Source organism: Cotesia glomerata, linkage group LG7 (assembly GCF_020080835.1).
Source record: "Cotesia glomerata isolate CgM1 linkage group LG7, MPM_Cglom_v2.3, whole genome shotgun sequence".
NCBI classification, from domain to species: Eukaryota; Metazoa; Arthropoda; class Insecta; order Hymenoptera; family Braconidae; genus Cotesia; species Cotesia glomerata.
In genome coordinates, this window is record NC_058164.1 from 19974633 (window position 1) to 19993755 (window position 19123).

The 19123-nt window shown below is 26.8% G+C and overlaps 3 protein-coding genes across 4 annotated transcripts; 1 reads left to right on the forward strand and 2 right to left on the reverse strand.

The window, feature by feature from the left end:
* The first annotated feature begins 1458 nt into the window (after nt 1–1458).
* LOC123269153 (general transcription factor 3C polypeptide 5) lies at nt 1459–6725 on the forward strand. Its single transcript, XM_044734726.1, has 5 exons — nt 1459–1602; nt 2040–2216; nt 2480–3757; nt 3830–4013; nt 6534–6725. The coding sequence occupies exons 1-5, from the start codon at nt 1516–1518 to the stop codon at nt 6647–6649; spliced, it is 1842 nt and encodes a 613-aa protein (XP_044590661.1). The 5' UTR covers nt 1459–1515; the 3' UTR covers nt 6650–6725.
* A 185-nt stretch (nt 6726–6910) lies between these two features.
* LOC123269218 lies at nt 6911–7837 on the reverse strand. 2 transcript variants are annotated; one of them, XM_044734818.1, is made up of 3 exons: nt 7666–7765; nt 7375–7563; nt 6911–7267 (listed from the first exon to the last, which is right to left on the reverse strand). In XM_044734818.1, exons 1-3 carry the CDS (start codon nt 7676–7678, stop codon nt 6945–6947), a joined length of 525 nt encoding a protein of 174 aa, XP_044590753.1. In that variant the 5' UTR covers nt 7679–7765; the 3' UTR covers nt 6911–6944. The 2 variants fall into 2 exon arrangements, 1 of the variants encoding a protein (XP_044590753.1); XR_006510355.1 differs by adding an exon at nt 7820–7837 and having other exon boundaries at nt 6911–7563; nt 7666–7747.
* A 1538-nt stretch (nt 7838–9375) lies between these two features.
* On the reverse strand, nt 9376–16822 carry LOC123269207. Its single transcript, XM_044734800.1, has 4 exons — nt 16671–16822; nt 16404–16539; nt 11676–11855; nt 9376–9968 (listed from the first exon to the last, which is right to left on the reverse strand). Exons 2-4 carry the CDS (start codon nt 16537–16539, stop codon nt 9586–9588), a joined length of 699 nt encoding a protein of 232 aa, XP_044590735.1. The 5' UTR covers nt 16671–16822; the 3' UTR covers nt 9376–9585.
* Nucleotides 16823–19123: the final 2301 nt, after the last annotated feature.

Genomic DNA, 19123 nt, shown 5'->3' on the forward strand with positions numbered 1-19123 from the left:
ACCTCTCGGTTTTTACAAGGCTGATTCCTCTTTTTCTCCTAGCTCTACGCTTTTTCTATTTCTCATATTGGACCTCAGCAAGTCCCATCCGACATTTCATTTCTACTTTTAATTTTTGCGGCTGTGGACCGACTTGTGCTTTCTGTACCGTATTCACCCTGAACCTCGCCTTCTCAGGCTGTTGGAACAGAATCATGGGGAAACCACAGAGAAAACCCATGATAGTACAGTCGGAGCTAGGCTAAGTCTACAGTGATTGATAAGAAACTCTTCTTTTATCGACCACTGGAGCATTAGGCCCCTCTCCTAGTGTACAGAGACCCCTCGCGCTAGCCAACGCTGACTAAAGTGGTCACCCATTCAAGTTGTTGCTTAAATGTGTGATCGCCCAAGTTAGACGTGGCCGCCCGGCTATCTCTGCCACTTTCAAAGGCTGGCAACGTAACGTAACGCACATATTTTTCATTATAATCACTGAAAAATATTGGTACGTGCTGAGATCGAACCCGGGTCCCATTCTTTCGAAAAGCCATCACCGAGCCGACCAGGCCATTGCCAGCCTAATTAATAAATATAATTTTTTAATTATAAATTTCAAGATAATTATTTTTTTGAGAACAGTTTTTTTTTTAATTAGAATAAAATTGCAAGTGTCAAATAAATCAGTAACTGGGTCTTTTACCTGACTGTACATTTTAAATTTTTAAAAGACTACTAGATTGTTAGACCTTTTGTAATTTTTAATTTTTCTATTGTTAATTTATAACTTAAGACCCAAATTTGTGTAAATTTACAAGCAAATTAAAAAGTAATAAAAAAAAAAGAAACTAATGGATGAAAATTTTTTGTATGCACATTTTTCAAATTTACTCCCTTAGTTTAAAAAAAAATGACCTATGTCGGCTACTTCAAGCATGAGATTTGTTTTTATTTATATTAAGAAATATAAATTCATTGACTTACTCTTTGACGTAGAGGATTTGAATCCGAAATTTTAGATTCTTTTTTAAATACTTTAGTTTCATCCTCGCTGCTATCTGTAAAAAAAAATAGCAATAAACAACTAATTAATAACCAATTTATAATTTTTAATATAACCTCTACCCATATTTAAAGAAACGACAAAAATAAGTAATATTTTTACCTGATGACTTTTTGCGTTGTCGAATGCCTCTTTTACGTATTTTACTTTTATTAAATAAAAAAGTGCAGCTATTTTTTTCTTTATCAGAATCCATTATTATTGTTCAGTATATTTTTGTTTACGTTCTGTTACGTTTGATCCTTTTTTATAAATGACTGTTTCGTGAGAAAAAGCCGACCGCGGAGGAATGTGTAGGTTTGGAGGTGAATATAATTTCTTATGGGATTTCTACATTATCAACGCATACATATCACACTGACAACACGCGACACACGGAAATTAAAAACACTTTTCTAACCTTTCTTACAAAAATGATTTACAATTTTATAAATTAAATTACAAATAAAAATAATAATATTTAATTGTTAACAATGTTGATAAAAAAAGAACCTGTTGCCAGCAGTTACAATCAATTTTTTTTTAGTGATGACTCTAATGATGAAGAATCAAATGTAAATGTAAGTTATTTTTAGTAAACATTTTTACTTTATATTACTTAAAAAATAATTTTATAAAAATGAAAAATTGAATTTAAAATTTACAAGTAATAAAATTCAACAACTTTCACAATTTTATTCCTATCAGATCATTGTTAAAATTGATGCAATTGATTGAATGCTTGCTGTTTTTAGTATAAAATTTATGATACTGAAATTGAAAGACATCTGATAATTTTTAGAATTTTTTTAACAAACAAATTATAGCAAGAAAATTTTATTTAAAAACTTTATTTTTAGAAGCTCTGAAATATAACTAAGATTTTTATAAATAATTTTCTATGTCTAGTTTATTTTTAAAGAAAAATAAAAAAATTGTCAAGTGTCTGCTAACTTCAGTCTCATTGAAATTTTTTGCTTATTTTGGATATTTTTAATAGGATAATTGATTTTTACAGGCCGCAAACCGCAATAATGCATCAAATAATCAAGAAGAAGAAGAAGAAGAAATTGGGCCTATTCTTCCTGGAGGTCATAGATTAGATAAAAAATTTTATTGCATTAAATACCCTGGTAAAGTTATAAATCCAGAAAAAGCTATTGAAAACTTGGGAGGGCTTGGATCAATATCAACAGTAAGATATTTTTTATTTTATTATTTTTATAATAAAAGCAATGACTTCGAATTGGTATCACGACAAAATACCCGCATTCATAATAAGAAAAGAAATAAATTTTTACTTCAAAAAACCATGACGAGTTCTTGAAGATAATTTTTTTTAGTTTTTGAAACCACCTTTTTATTTTTTATGCAATAATCAGTTTTTAAAATATACTTACTGACTGTTAATTAATACTTGAGTTGAATCTTTTCATAATTTTGTAATAATTTTTCTAGACTATAAATACACCAAATCGCCGATTAGAATTAAAATTACGAAAATCTGATATTTATTGCAAACCAGCATGCGGTGATCGACACGAAGTATCAGGGTTCCTACTACGCGTTCGTGTAAAAAAATCACGAGTTAAAAAAGCTACTGAATTAGCAAAGCAAAAGGAAGTTGAAAATTATCGTAACTTAACTCCAGCAATGCCACGTGATTTATCAAAACAAAATCCGATTGAAAATTTTGATCGAGAAGAAATTAAAAGATTATCCAAAGAATTACGTAACTGTGAAATAGATGCTCAACAAAACCGTAGCAAAACTACTGGTGGAAATGAAAAAAATGAGTCACTAATTGATGAATTATCTGGTGATACATCAAAAAATATACCATTAAAGTTTAGTTGTAATAAAATGGAAGACTTGTCTAATGAAACAGATTATAAGTTGCCGAAATTAAAAATACTTGGGCGTGTAGTAATGGAATTTAAATTTACTAGTCTGATTGATTTTCAATACACTCCAATAACACAGAGTGTAACAGATCCCAAGAAAAGAGAATGTATTTATGATTCTATTTGTCCCAGGGGAATATTAACACCTGAATGGTTGGCTAAAAAGGTCCCATATTTTCTTCCTCCAGCTGTTTTTAGTCGCATGGACACTATCCAACAGTATAACATGAAATTAGACATTAAAGAAACGGAATCGGAGAATGTTGTAGGAAAAAATAGAAAAAGTAGGGCTGGACTTACTTATAATGTTCCATTTACAACGGAAATAATTCCATCAATACCTAAGCCAGGAATTGATAAGTCAATGGCAGCCAAACTTTTAACAGATGAAGACCATCAAGTTATGTTAAAGTTATTTGACAAACGTCCTATTTGGTCTAGAACAGCATTATTGGTTAAAACTAAGTATCATAAAGATCAAATACGTGTTCTATTACCCTCAGTCGCTTATTACTTTACAACTGGTCCGTGGAGATTAATGTGGGTAAGATTGGGTTATGATCCACGTAAAGACCCAGCAGCAAGAATCTACCAAATACTTGACTATCGATGTAAAGCTATGCATGGCTTAGAAAAATATGTTAAAGGGAAAAGATCTTATTCCAATTCATTGATTCCTTATAAATCAGCACCAGCTGCGAAAACATCAAAAGCTTCGGCATCTGCTAGTTTGGCAGAGATCAAACGCAGGACTAAAACTAATTTGTACGACGAAAATGATTATATTTACAGACGTGGAAACATTCCATCTTCAAGACAAACTTTGTACCAAGTAATTTACAAAAAATTTATTCACTCATTCATAGGATAATTTATAAATATTTAATTTAATCTAATATTTCAGTTTTGCGATGTATTAACTGATGAAATTCAAGAAATGTTTGCAAAACTCCCGGATCCTATGCCTGGTGTTAAATGTGACGAGAAACGCGGATGGTTACCCCCCGGATTTAGTGAACACTGTCGTGAAATTATTAACAAACAAGTTTTAGTTATGCTGAGAAAAAAAATGAACATTCCAATAAATTGTATGTATTATTTTTATTTATTTACTTATTGTAGTTTATATTATTATTATTATTATTATTAGCAACCTGCAGTCACTATACGACTGTCGAGATTTACGGATTACAAATAAGAAAATCTTCGCTTAATGATTTTCTGAAATTTCTTATTACACTATATATGGTTTGGATACTTTTCAAATGAATTTGAAAAAATATTAGTATTACGACAGGATCAATTACAAATAATTTAATGGAAAAATATGGTGGAACAAATTTATAGAACCAACAGATTATTCAAAACTCCTCCAAAAACTTAACATAAAAACCCGGGAAAAAATGATCAGGACTGATCAGACCTGTTCATATCTGATTAGGCCTGAAATCCGACCTGATCAGACCTGTCCATGCCTGTTCATGTCTGCTCATGTCTGGTGTTGAATACGCTCAGACCTGATCAGACCTGATCAAGTCTGTTCATGCTTGCTCTTGCCTGTTCATGTCTGAAGCGTTAAATACGCTCACACCTGATCAGACCTGTCCATGTCTGATCATGTCTGATCTAGCCTAAAATAGATAAGGATTAAAACTCCATATATCAGCTGACAAGAACTGTTCATGAATGATTTGCCCTCTTAAATGATATTTTAAGTCTGGAAGAAAAATTTTATTGAACTATAGACTGCAGTTCTATTTTTAAAATTAATTTGTTCCGTATGACGTATCAGTTTCTATCCCCTTATAAATTTTAAATGAACAACTTTGATCAAAAATTTCGACTTATATAAGTATGAACTTTTTAATTTTCCATGCCAAAACGATGATTTTTAACGATGAATTTTGACGCAATGACATAAAATTTTTTACTGTGTTCCATTGAATACGCGAAAAATAAGATTATTTAGTAAAAGTTTGAGTTTGATAGCGTGAAAATACCAAAATATATCAGTTGATATCGATAGGCGATAATAAGTCCTTTCAAGGTGTCTGTTATTATCTTAAGCTACGCCTTGATCCATTGCAGTAGTGTCAAAGGCTGCTAAATTGTAGAACACACAAATAATTCTTCATTTCCAATACGTTTTAATTAAAAAAAAATTCAATTTTAAAAGAAAACAATAAAATTATAATTACGGAATAAACCTTGAAGAAATTTTTTTTTTACTTTACATAGAACCATATGTTAATGGAGCGGAAAAAATACATAGCCGTCCCAAATAAATCACTCTAATATACACAGTAAAAAATTTTGCGTCATTGAGTCAAAAATCTTAGTGTTAAAAATTTTTGTGTTAAATATTTAACATAAAAATTTTTAACACAAAATTTTTTAACGCAATGACGCGAAATTTTTTACTGTGTATAATTAATTATTAATAATTAATAAATTACGTATAGAACTCCGTTAACTATAAGGATAAGTCATGTATAAAATTTAAATTACTTAAAGTAGTTTGAAAGGTACGCTAGAGTTAAGATAAATTAAAATATCATTTAAGAGGGCAAATCATTCATGAACAGTTCTTGTCAGCTGATATATGGAGTTTTAATCCTTATCTATTTTAGGCTAGATCAGACATGATCAGACATGGACAGGTCTGATCAGGTCGTTGGGTCAACAGGTAAAGTATAAGTCTAAAGAGCGCAACGTACATGGTTCAAATCCCCGTCGGCACCAATCTTTTTTTTTTCTTTTGTGGACCTGATCGAGTCAGACATGAACAGATCTGATCAGACATGAACATGCCTGCCCAGGTCTGATCAGACCCGGTCATTTTTCATATCTGATCAGACCTGAAGACTCATGCCTGTTCATATCTGATCAGATCTGATCATTTTTTCCCGGGAATTGACTATCACTGAAAAATATATAAAACCGTGAAAATGCACAAATTCTTATCAAGATCTTTTTGATGATACTAAATTTAACTATGAAAATTCCTTTCAAAATGATAATATGCTCATCACAAAATTTTACTTACTCTCTCAATTACTTAAATCATAAATGGCTATCGCTGAAAAAATATCAGACCTAATTTACGATAGAGATATTCCTGTTATAAAATTTTTCTTAATTATATAAATTAAAATTTTTGACATATAAGGTAAAATAAAATGTTATCAAAAAATCAATTATCTTAAAATTTATAATTAAAAAATTATATTCATTAATTTATTAGAGTTGATTTATTTTTTTAATTAAAATAAAATTGCAAGTTTCAATAACTAGGCCAGTGTCAATAACCGGGTCTTTTACCTTAGCCACGTTCATATGTCAAAAATGAATAAATAAACAAATGACGATAATCGCGAAATTCGAATCTACTTATAACTACTTCAAAAACTTATAATAAATTAACTATTGCTGAAAAGCATATAAAACATTGACAAAGTACAAAGTCAGATCAAAACCTTCTCAATGATAATAAATTTAATTTAAAAAAGTCATTTTATCATATAAATACGCCGGAGAAAAAATTTTAATTATTCTCTCAATTATATAGATTTATTGTAGAAATTCAACTGAAATAATTTTTTTTTTAGATCCGACAACATTGCCACGCAAGCGGAAGCCACAGAGTAAATTAATGAAAGCAAAAAATGCTATGAAACGAAAATTGTTGGAAAAAAAGAAGAAAGAATTGTCGAAAACAGAGTAAAAATAGTACACAATTATTTTCATGTTTCTTATGCGAATGCTCTCAAAAAGAAGATAATAAATCAATTTTCATAATTGAATAATGTTAACAGTAATAAACTTAAACATTAGTTAATCAATATATTTCTAAATTAGCTTAATTTTTTTAATTTATCATAACGTTAATTACAGTTAACAAGTAAATTAAATTAAAAAATAGTTGTTACAATTTTTTTTTAATTTTTGTGATAATTTTTTATTGAAGAATGTAAAACTCAAAAAAATAGCTTAAGCACTATTTAATATTGATTTTAGGATTAAAGTACATAGTTAGTTTTGCTTGAAGCCACTGGATATTTTTTAATTATAGTATTTACTATCAAGCAGAAGATATCTCTCTCCTTGTCGTCTTTCATCATGAATTTTATATCAAGCCTAACATTATCTGCGCCAGGAATTTTTGGGACAGTTATATTACCTGTCGAATAAGATCCTACCTGACCTTGTTGAGCAGGACATTGATAATTATTCCAACCATTCCAACAACCATTCCTCAAGAACCCCACATATGGCATCCACATTGCTAAGCCCGTAGGAAATCGAAAAGCAGCTCTTACTTTCATTGATTGTGTCTCATAAGCTAGAAAATGAGTATTTTATTAACAGTATTGGTAAAATGTGAGTGATCATTCAAAAATAAAATAAATTTATATATTTCAGATATTTTCAGAATTTTTATAAACTTACGTATAGTATAAGTAAAAATAGTATTTATTGGAATGCCCATGTAAAGAGGACATACAGATTGAGTTGCAGCGCAATTCGAGAGATTGAAAAAATAGGGTGTTGGAATATCTTTTCCACACTCCTTAAAAGATGAAGACTGAAGAAGAGCACCGACTGCGACAAAAGTCACGTAAAGTGACAACATAATAACTGTAAAAATATAAATTTAGAAAAATATTAAATCAGTATGAAAAAAATGTCACGACGTACATGTAGATATTCAATAAATATTAGCACAAATATATATCATACCTTTAGCGATCATCTTGAGCAAGACACTTGTGTATTTGATAATGAAAATATAAAATTGGAAATTGATGAGCGCTTTTATATACTGTCGAAAATGATGGATAATTATAGGTGGCTAGCAACGATTTGTTAAAAAAATCATTAAGGAAATACATACGTGGGTAGTTTCTGATTTTAGACTCATAAATTTGTTAATGACAAGGTCAAATTTATCCAATATAAGTGTCGGTATTTCGTTGGTAATTAATAATTTTGAACACCTAGTCACTTAATTACTTCTTCTAAGATTATCGATTTTACTTTATTTGTCACCCAGATTTTTAATAGGGATCATCGATGAAATCATTTTAGAAAAAATAGTAATAAAAAATTTTTATTACGGTCATTAATAAAATAAAATGAAATTATTATATCCTCCTTATAACGACGAAGGTAAAAATACATAAATTCATGCCATATTCGAAAATTTATATTAAAAATTTAAAAAAATATTAATCAACTAGCAACCTTTCAGTCACTATATGACTCCCGGGACTTGTAAACTATAAATAAATAAAATTTTGCTTTATTAAATAATGACTTTTGTTAAATTGCACTGTACTTTTTTAACTATTGACGTTTTTAAAGATATAAGCTCATCCCGATATTACACTCGTCAAGAGCTTTCATTTGAGTACCCACATGCATTTTGATATATATTTTTCATATATACATATATATAATACATATAAATATATCTAAAATTGATGTGGGTACTCAAATGAAAGGTCTTGATGAGTGTAACATCGGGATGAGCTTATATCTTTAAAAATGTCAATAGTTCACAAGATACAAGGTCATTTCTTAATTATGTATCTAAAGATATACCATTTTCGAATGCAGCCTTAATACTTATCATCATAAATAGACTATTGCCCTGAATAAAAAAAAGTATTTAGACAAAAAAAAAAGTATTGGATTGACTAGAAAACCAATTCTTTTCAATACTTTTTTCTTTGTCTTAATACTTTTTTTTAATCAGGGTGGTGAGAATGATACGAAACCTTGAAAAGGCACAACTCCAGGTCAAGACCATTCTAATGATACAAAATTTAACCATAAAAATCCATTTTATCTCATAAATACACTGGCCACAAAATTTTTCTTATTCTCTTAATAATATAGATAATAGTTATGATAAAAGTCATTATTACAACAACAACAACTACATTCAGTTCAGTTTAAAACTGGAGCCTATTTATCTTTTACACCCCCATTACCTCATTACTTCATATCATTAGAATAAATAATCTGTAAGCTATTCTAGGCCATAATTTTTTTCTATCTTAAATTCCATGTAATCTTCTCAATCGCTTGAGCGTCATTGACAGACAAACAAACATACTTTCACATTTATATTATATAAGACCATCAGTGCTTCGTAACAGTAACTCGTCAGTTATTTTAAAATTTATTTTGAATATATGATCGAAAATCAAACTGATAACATAATTTCAAATCTTTATTTCTTCAACGTAAAGTCAAAAAAAAAATTTTCTGCTTAATTTTAGAATTTTTAAATAATGTAATGTATGTTAAATTTTAAAAAACTGGTAGTAGGTGTTTATTATAAAAAAAAATGTTTAATAGAAATATTTCTATATTTATTATCTTTGTTCTATTATACAATAAAAAGTAAACGTTGTTATTTTATTACAAACGTAGATCGAAAAAAAAAATTTAATTCATAATTAACAGTAAAAACGAAATAAAATTTTTTTAATTAAAATACAGCACATTTTAATGTGGTACAAGGTAAAATTTTGGCTCGATTTAATCGGTATTATTATTTAATTAAAAATGTAAAAATACTTTGTTTTGTATAAAATTCTTAAGTAGACTTAAACAACAGGTAAAATAGTTAAAAAAAAAATAATTAAATAATTAAAGTCGGATTCCCCGATTGGTACTGGCGACGTAATTGAGAAGCTCTTCGGAATCTTCGCAAACGAATGGTTTTTCGTGATAACAGGCAACATCGTGCCAAGCGATACCATCATTGTATACATTATTGAGAACAGAAAGACAAGATTCTGTGGTACCGTTGATGTCAAACTCGGCATTGTCTGGTTGTCTTTGTTTCTTGTGTCCAGTTTGAGACCATGGATTGTATCCCCATCCGACTGGGGTCTGGTTGGTTGGTGCCATCTTTTCACGGTTCGCTGACCAGAACCATCCGAAAATCGATTTAGGTTCCAAGTCACGACGGTTTTCACAGCCCTTGAAGTCACAGAGACGACCGGACGTCCAAATGTATGGAACATCATCTAAAAATTTATATTATACATTATTTATCAAATTATCATTACGCTAATTTAAAAAATAAAAATAATTAAAAGCAGTATATAAATTTTAGTAAAAAATTTATCATTAGAATTCAACATCAGTATTAGCTCAATCAAAATTATACACCATTAAAAATAATTTTTTTATTATGTCTGATAATACAATAGGCAATTAAGAATACATGCTCCTATGTAATTAACAAAAAATTCTTAATTACGTATTTTTTTTAAGCTCCGAATTCTCTTTAATTTTTTCATTTGATCTTTTTTATTTGATTGATATCGATTTGAAATTAAAGAGATTACTTTATTGATATAATGTTTTATCAAAATTAATGTTATTTTTAGTTCAAGTAAATAGTTATTTTTTAACTTCTTTTTTTTATATTTTTGAAGTTAGTCTATCTATTTATTTATTTTTTTATTAACTTCACAACAAAGAATTGTTGTAACACTAAAAATTTGTAGTTTTAATTATTTGAAAAGTGATTTCTTCATAATTTTTTTACGAGTATAGATATATAATACAAAAAATTTTCTGTCTTCTTTTAATGACGAAAATTTTACAAAATTTGAAAAAAAAAATCGTATTCTAAAAAATCTTAAAGAATCATCAAAAGTTAGAATCAAAAATTTTTACAATATAAATCATGCAAATGACACTTTTTTCAATCATCTAAAATTGCAAAAACAAGAAAAATGAAAAATTCTTATAAATTGTTAATTTTTTTGACATTAAATAATTTTTAGGTCACAATAAATGAGTTTGAAAGTAGCAGATGTTCGAAAATATTTTTTTCAATTTATAAATAATTTAATTACTGAAAAAATATTTTATTATAAAAAAATGCATTTGGAAATTCTTAAAAACTTCTCCTAGAAATTTTTTTAGATTTTTGTTTAAAATTATTTGTAGATTATTTGCATCCTATAAAATTATAAAAAATCAGCTGTGTGCTAATTTCACACTCATAAATAATAAAATAAATATTCAAAATTTTATTTCACTATTTGATGAATCGATGATTTAAGTCTCTAAAATTAAATTGTATTACAATTTTTAGGTTGATTTACTTAAAATTACTCTTAAATAGTCGAAGAAGTTTAAAAAATACTATTGATTTAAAAATTTTGTTTTATTTCAATTATTTATTGAGTGATGGCAAAAAAAATTGTATGCACAAATTATGTTCAACAATTATTTATAATGAATAAAAAAGTAGTCGCGATAACTTTTTTTCATTGAATAAAAATGACAATTTATAATTCATGAGACCTTAAATTTCTTTCACTATAAAAGATCAAATCAGTGTTTCTTAATTATGTAAAATGATGTGGTTTTTTATCCTCAACCTACTTCCAAAAGATCAGTGGTTTCTTTGACGTATAACTTTTCTCCATAAAAATTGTTACTTTTATTAGACTACAACTTGTTTAAGATAAGGAAAACAATTTAGTGAAAATAGCAAATAATAGTTGTATCGTAATTATATTAAAAAAAAAAAAATAACTTTCTCACTTTTTTTTTTGTTATTCAAAATTAAATTTTAATAAGCAACTCACAAATAATAGTTGATTCAACTCATGAATAATTTTACGGTTTTTATGAATTTCATTTAGCTTCTTTGTATAAAATTAGAATTGTACTTATAAGGGAATAAATATATTTAGTTAAAAAAAAAGACTTACTTTGTTGAATCAATCTGTAGATCATATTGTTTTCATCTTGAGTTTCAATAGATACTAAATCCATGCAGTACTCTCGGCAAATGTTTCTAGCATCCAACCAATCGACTTTTTGACTTGCATGTGTTGGAACATGTGAACTTAGAAAGTAATTATGTCCTCGATAATTGAATTCCTTTGGTCCTGAAAGTAAATAACAAATAAATTTCTACTTTTTTCATGAATATTTCATAAACCAAATTAACTAACTAATATTCGTCGGTTTATTTTATGAATGACCTCGATAAATGATGTCTTAGGAATAGACACATTAGAGCCGATGACTAATTGCCATACCGGACGGTGTTATTATAATTTGTGACCGGTTGTGCGAGTTTACATCGCGTAACTTTTAAGTATTAAATAATAACGTTAAAAAAAATCATTAATAGTATTTATGTAAACATAATGTCGAATAAACTCATAATTTTTTGGTCAGTGAGATACAAAACTTTTACTATAATCGATAACTTTATAAGCCGGTTAATTAAATACGAGAAAGTACTACAATTTCGATGTTATATTATTATAGTTATAAATATAGATTAGTTGTAATTTATTCATTATTTTGATGCTGATGAAGAACTATTAAAATTTTTTAATTTTGGAAAATCAAAAATTTGGCAAGTTTCTAATTACTAAAAGAACTTAGCAGAAACACGCCAAAACCAAAATTCATTCTTAAGGTAGTTGTCATGGTACAATATTGTCAAAAAATTAGAGATTATACGCGCCGCAAAAGTATATAAGCTTGTAGCTAAGTAATCCATAATTTTTACGCAAGACTGTATTCGTGGAGACGCAACCCATACAATTGTTTCTCTCTGACTCCTTCGACATATACTTTTTCTTAAATTGTTGAACTTTTAATAATTTATAAATAATTAGGCGGTCAAAAATTTTTTTGTTATTTTTTTTAAACTCACAACAAATACATTAAAAGACTGTCAGTTTTTTTAAAGTTTCTGACAGTTAGTTTTTTTTTTTATAACTAAGAAACTGATACAGAATTGCAGAGAGCGTATGCAATCAATGTTAACTATCCAATTTTTAATTGAATTCATCTCGGGTTATAGGTGGTCTTAACCTTTGATTTATTGAATTAAATTGAAGTCTAGTCGTTTATTCACCTTGCTTCTAGATTAAAAATTAAAATACAATTCCTCTACATTTATATGTTTATTTGTGTAGAAAAACTCAGCAGAAATAAAGAATAATTTTTTATCGTAAGATCTGTTAAAAATAATTTAAAAGAGTTAAACTTATGATTTAATGTATGAATAGGACTGAAGTCTCACTAATTCTTATCTGTAGATTCATATACTTTTTAAGCAAAATTAATCTTTGATAATTTTTTGATATAAATAACATTTCGTTTGAAAAATTCTTTCTTAGATCTATACAGATTAAATTTCTCGTCTTGAAAATTAAATTCAAATAAAAAATTATCTGTCAAGGAAATTTTTATACTTCTAAAAAAATTATGTTTGTTTTAATTTCCAAAAGTAGGATTCATTTCTTATCTGGAAGTAGATCAAAATAAATTTTCAAAAAATTTTGATCGCATTATTTTTTAGGATTGCACCGTAAGCGTAACTAACAAAAATTTCTGCTCAAGAAATTTTGAAACTAAAAACTTACATATTAAACATGTTTTTATTTTAATTTCGACCATTTTTACTGAAATGTAGTCATTTTATCATCTCTAAAAAAAATTTAGGAAACTTTTTTGCTTTTTTGCAATTTATATTACATCTAATATTCATTCTGTTTTAAAATTCGATAAGTCTTTATTTAATAATAAATCGAGTTGGAAAATTACAAAACTACAGATTCTTTAAATTCTAATACACATATACACAGAAAAGTAGGTTGATGATTTTAAATAATTTCTCTTTATTCAATAAATTTTTCAAGGGATGTCGGATCCCTTTGAAAATTTTTTTTTTGATTTTGGAAAAAAACAATTTTGTATAAACAATTTACAAATTTTTATCCGAAATTGTTTTATTTTAAAATCTAAAAAATTTCTTTGTAACCAGAAAGTTACTGTGAGAAAAATTTTGATTTCTTCAGCTAAAAAATTAAATTGTTGAAAATTTTCAACAAATTAATTTCTTATTACAGCATTATTCAATTTTTTTCAAAAGAAATTTTTTCTCTCAGTGTAGATCAATGATTTAAATCAAAGTTTTAATATTCCTTAAAAGACATCAAAAAGTTAAAATGCAATATGAAAGCTACAAAAACACTTATTGATGCATTTCCGTAAAAAATATCCGGAAATACATCATTAAATACAAAATAACAATAATTTTATCGGGAATTCTACAAACATCCTTAGCATCACATTTAAATAAAAGTTATTGTTTAACTTTTTAGACAAAAGACGAGATAAGAAATTACAAATTCTCATTAAAAAGAAAAAAAATGCAAATGAATGAGCGAAAATAATTTTATCTAAAAAAATCTTTTTTTTCTACCTCTAATTATAATAATGATCGGCAATTTTATGTTAAAGTACTAAAATCTATTTACACACGTTTTATATAATAACATAAAAGAAAAGTAGGGAAAGATTTTTTCAAAAATAATAATAATAATGTTAAAAGTAACAGTCAATAATAAAGATGTATTTAAAAAGTATTCAAACATATATTTGTTCGTATAGAAGGAGGTCATCGGCAAAGCGATCCAATGATTACAGACTCTCAGTTGCTCTCTGTACGGTACATCTTATGTTACCTGTACCTGTAACCGTGTACAAACGACCACGCGTTGCGACACCTTATGTAGCTTGTAAGTCACGAGGCGATACACTCCCACGGCCTAACCGCTTACATAGACCTCTCACATAATTAAATCCGTGGAAATCCGTTTATATTTTCTTTTAATTCTCAAACTTTCTGTTTGAATTGATCCTATACCAATATCATTATATTTTAATTAGTTTTTTACGAACATTACGAAAAATCTAAGACCCAAGTACTTTAAAAAAAAAATTTGAAAGGTCAATTTTTTTTATCGGTACTTTAGATTTAAAAGAAGACGATAGACGATTTTGAAATCGAAAATTAAAGGCTTTGAATTTAAAAGGTCAATTTTTGAATCGTCTACTCCAAATGATTAAGAAACAAAAAAGAAGATACATTATTGTTATTTTTAGTAATTATTTAAAACGATTATTCCATTACACATTACATAGAAAGCGACTGAAGATACTAAAAGGCTTACTTCACACTGTAACGTGATTATACGTGTTACTCATGTCAGGTAATGTGATAATAATTGATACAAAATAATTGCATATTAATTACGGCAATAACTCAAATGCCGTAGCTTTCACTCGTGCAATGATAATTGTAATTATTTGTACCGTTAATCTTTTTATTAATTTATATTTACATTGTAACACTAATAAGTAATATTTTTAAGTAATATTTTTAGCTGTTTACACGCTATTTGAGCATTAAGATATTCAATTAATTAATCGCTAATTCAATTACACGTTAAAAAAAAATTTTATAGAGAAAGTAGCGCGATGATTTAATAATAGTACTCGGGAAAAAAATTTTTTATAAAAATTTCAAAAATTCTATGAAGCTTAATAAAATTTTTGTTCATGACCTCGTAAAATTATTATTCAATATCAATAGTAATGCTTTCACAGAATTTTAGGAAATTTTAGAATTAAAATTAAAAAAACTTTCAGAAAATTTTATACAATTATTACTAAAAATTATAAGTATTGCTTTTGTAAAATTTTATAGATTTGAACTTCATGACATTTTATGAAAAAATTTTTCCTGAGTATTGATGACTAAAAAAAAAATTAAAAAAAAAAACATTAATTTTTAATTTTTAAGCTCCGAAAAAAATAACAATGCTTTTTATTTGATTTAGTAATATTAATTTCTTAAATTTGAATATTCAAATAATATATTCTTCCTTTGTAAATTCTTTTGAGTAGTCCTATGTTTATCAGTAAAAATGAAATAATGGTGTTTATTTTAATTTCAAAAAAGTAAATACTGTTGTGTGTATTGTACTCAAACAGAATATATAATAATAGTTGTCTTAAGTTTTAAGTCTTATTTCTGCCTGAAACTCTCGAAAGGATTATAAGTGTATGCCGTAAGACTTTTAATACTACAACCATTACACGTTCTTCACTTAAATCAGTTTCGTGTTACCGTAATGTCAATGAGTGAATTTTATTTAGAAAATTTATTACTTTAACTTGGAATGAAAAGTCCGATAGCAAAAGTTGTAAAAAAAATAATTTTATATTTTTAAAAGAGGAAATTTTATATTTTTCTTCATTAGATAATGTACTTTCATTGTCAATGCATTGATATGAAATTACGTATGTGTGCCTTCGAGCTATTCTTTTTAATTTTTAAAACCCACTGACATCAATACGAAATGTGAGAATTGCAATTATTAATTATGTTGTCGCTAGAAATTTTTTTCTTTAATGATTATATGTGCAATTAGTTTTGTAAGTTTTATGATTGTAAATTTTTGTCAATTTTAATTCTTATTTATTTGTTTCTAATTATCAATTAAAGTTAGCAGAAAATTTTTCAGATTTTTTTTTTAAGTAGACAAATAAAAAAAAATTTGTACATGTGCAATTTTTTTCAAAATTTCTGCCAACTTTGTTATAATTAAATTAATAAAATAACTTACGCCTGACACATTTGTCTGGAATCGGAAGTGATAAAAATCTTCCTGGGCGATTGCTATGAGGTCGAGCTGCATTTACGTCGGCTTCTGTATTTGAAACTACTGCCAGGACAACAAAAATTGCCAATGGCACAATCATCTGAAAAATTATTTTTATCATTTCTTCGTAAATTGTAATAAAAAAATGAAGAAATAAACAATTTAACTATTTATTAATTAACAATGAACCGTTAAATTTAACTGAAGAAACTTAAAATTTCCGAGACTCACCTTATGTAATTACAATGTGAACTTTAAAAAAAAAAATAAAACAAATCTTAAGTCACCCAACAGGATATGAGAAGATGTTGAAGCAATCGGCTGGTTATATAGAAAAGGTTCACCCCACCATGGCGTCCCATCGGGATCCCCACGTTTTTCCAGTTCGCCCTGGAGGCACTTCGAAAATATTTACCAAAAACAATCGTTCATCATGTGGATTCTCTAAATTTATTTTTATGAGACACAACAGTATTCAAGAAAGACCTGTTTCTTCTTCTTTTAAATTTTTTTTTAACACGAGCAACTATTTAAAAAATAGATTCGAAAAATTTTGACTAATAGTTGTTGGAGAAAAGCAAAACACAAAATGTCATCTCAAAGGAATTTAGAGCAACCTTGAGGATCCTCTCCTGAAGACAACTGTACTTAACGCAGTGTATAATTATTGATATTAAGGTCGAGGTATAGAAAGCCTTCACACTTTCTTAGTATTGTTAATTAATTATTATTATTTGAATACATTGTTTATGCAAACAGTCAAGAGCTATTGCTAATATTTTTATTTATTTTATCAGAGTTATAATCAACAAATAGTAATGATTGTTTAAAATACACTTTATAAAAATAGTTATTTAAATTTAAGGAGATTAAATAGAAATATTATTAAAAAAATGCCATAACACACATGACATGGAGATTATACTTTCGATTTCTTGTCTTCGTTGAAGATGTAAGTGTTATAACCCTAGATGGTAGGGGAATGGAGGCAAAAGTCGCCTCAGAAAGTGACAAGGTCGACGACGTGCAACAATTTTTATATCATGTCACGTGCTTATACCTAGAACATTCGTTATCTGAACAAAATTTTATTTTTCTATTGATAGTATTTGTCTTCTTCTTTTTGTTATCATGGTGTTGTCATTAGTACAATAACTTTTAACAAAGTTGTTTTTAAAGTGGAAAGATTAAAGTATAAAATGAAAAAAATAATATTAAATTTTAGAGTTCATATCAGAAAATAGAAATGTTATATTTATATGTTTTTATGAAGTTTTATTTTTTTTTTTATCATTGACTCTTAACACGATCATTTCTGTTATTAATTTAAGCCTGTATAATTATTTAAGCTAGATTTATGACTTTGATTAGTTAAAGACGATACATTTAATGAACAGGATTTATATTTGGATAATTAAAAAAATTATTTCTTTAATTGATGCTGACAAATTGCGGAGTATATATAATACACCTGTATGTATCACTAAAATAATTTTTTTTTTACTTCTATCAATTATATTAAATACAATTATTATTATTATTTATTTCTTCATTTGTAACTAAAATTAATGCAATAATTTTTTAGCCATTGAAGCAAATTTCATATAAAATTTTTAATTTAATCGCATTTAAATAATTATATCGACGTAAATATAGATATTAATGAATAATAAATGTATTAAAATTAAAATGATTTGTTTATACGAATTTATGAGTTATATAATATGGGTAGTTCCTACTTTTTTCAAATTTATTTTAAAGACTTGTCTACATTTATTAGAATAATATACAAAAAGAGGAAAACAAAATATATATTTATGTATTCAATTAAGTAGCTTCTTCAGAGATAACTCGCTTCGAGATGATGAAACCCAGTCAGGTGAGATGATTTTAAGGATGGTTAAAATAAAGAATAAGTATCGAAAATATTTAAATTTACGTTTCGAAATTTTTGAATGATCTTTATTTTTTTTTTTAACTCATCAATTTCATTTATAGAGATAGATAGTTTTGATTCTACCGTCTAAATGTTTATTAATTTATATTTTCTTCTGGGAAATAAATGTTTTCAATTTTTTAACTGACGAAATTGATAAACTTTTTTTGAAGACATTAAAAAAAAAAAACATTTCACAATACACAGATAGTGTAATTAATTAAAACTAAAAAACCCATTTTTTATAAAATAGCTGGTTTATTTGATTGATATTGAAAAATTTTAAGTTTACTTTTCAACAATATATTTCTAAGAAATTAAGTTTGAAGAATCGTTAATAAATTACAAATTTATTTATATTTTTACAAACGATCAAATGTTAACGACATCGTAAAACTAGTTGCTTTTGGAAATCGAAGGTCACTTCCGCCACTATCTCATCGTACGATCCACTTGTACCGAAAATCAGAAATTATGATTATGATATCGAGTATGGTTAAATAATGTGTTTAAATAAATTAACAAGAACAGATTAAAAATTATTTAATCATTTATTTTTAATCGATAATATGCATAAATTATTTTTATACAACGTAATTTTTTATCAAGTAAGAAGAAATAAACATTTATAAATTTCAAACATTTCATAAACATGTTTTCAATAGTTATTTCTTATTGTAATTAGAAAAAAAGTTTTACAAAACCTGTAAAACAAATTATGAGTTTGCAATATTTATTAGTCAGTATT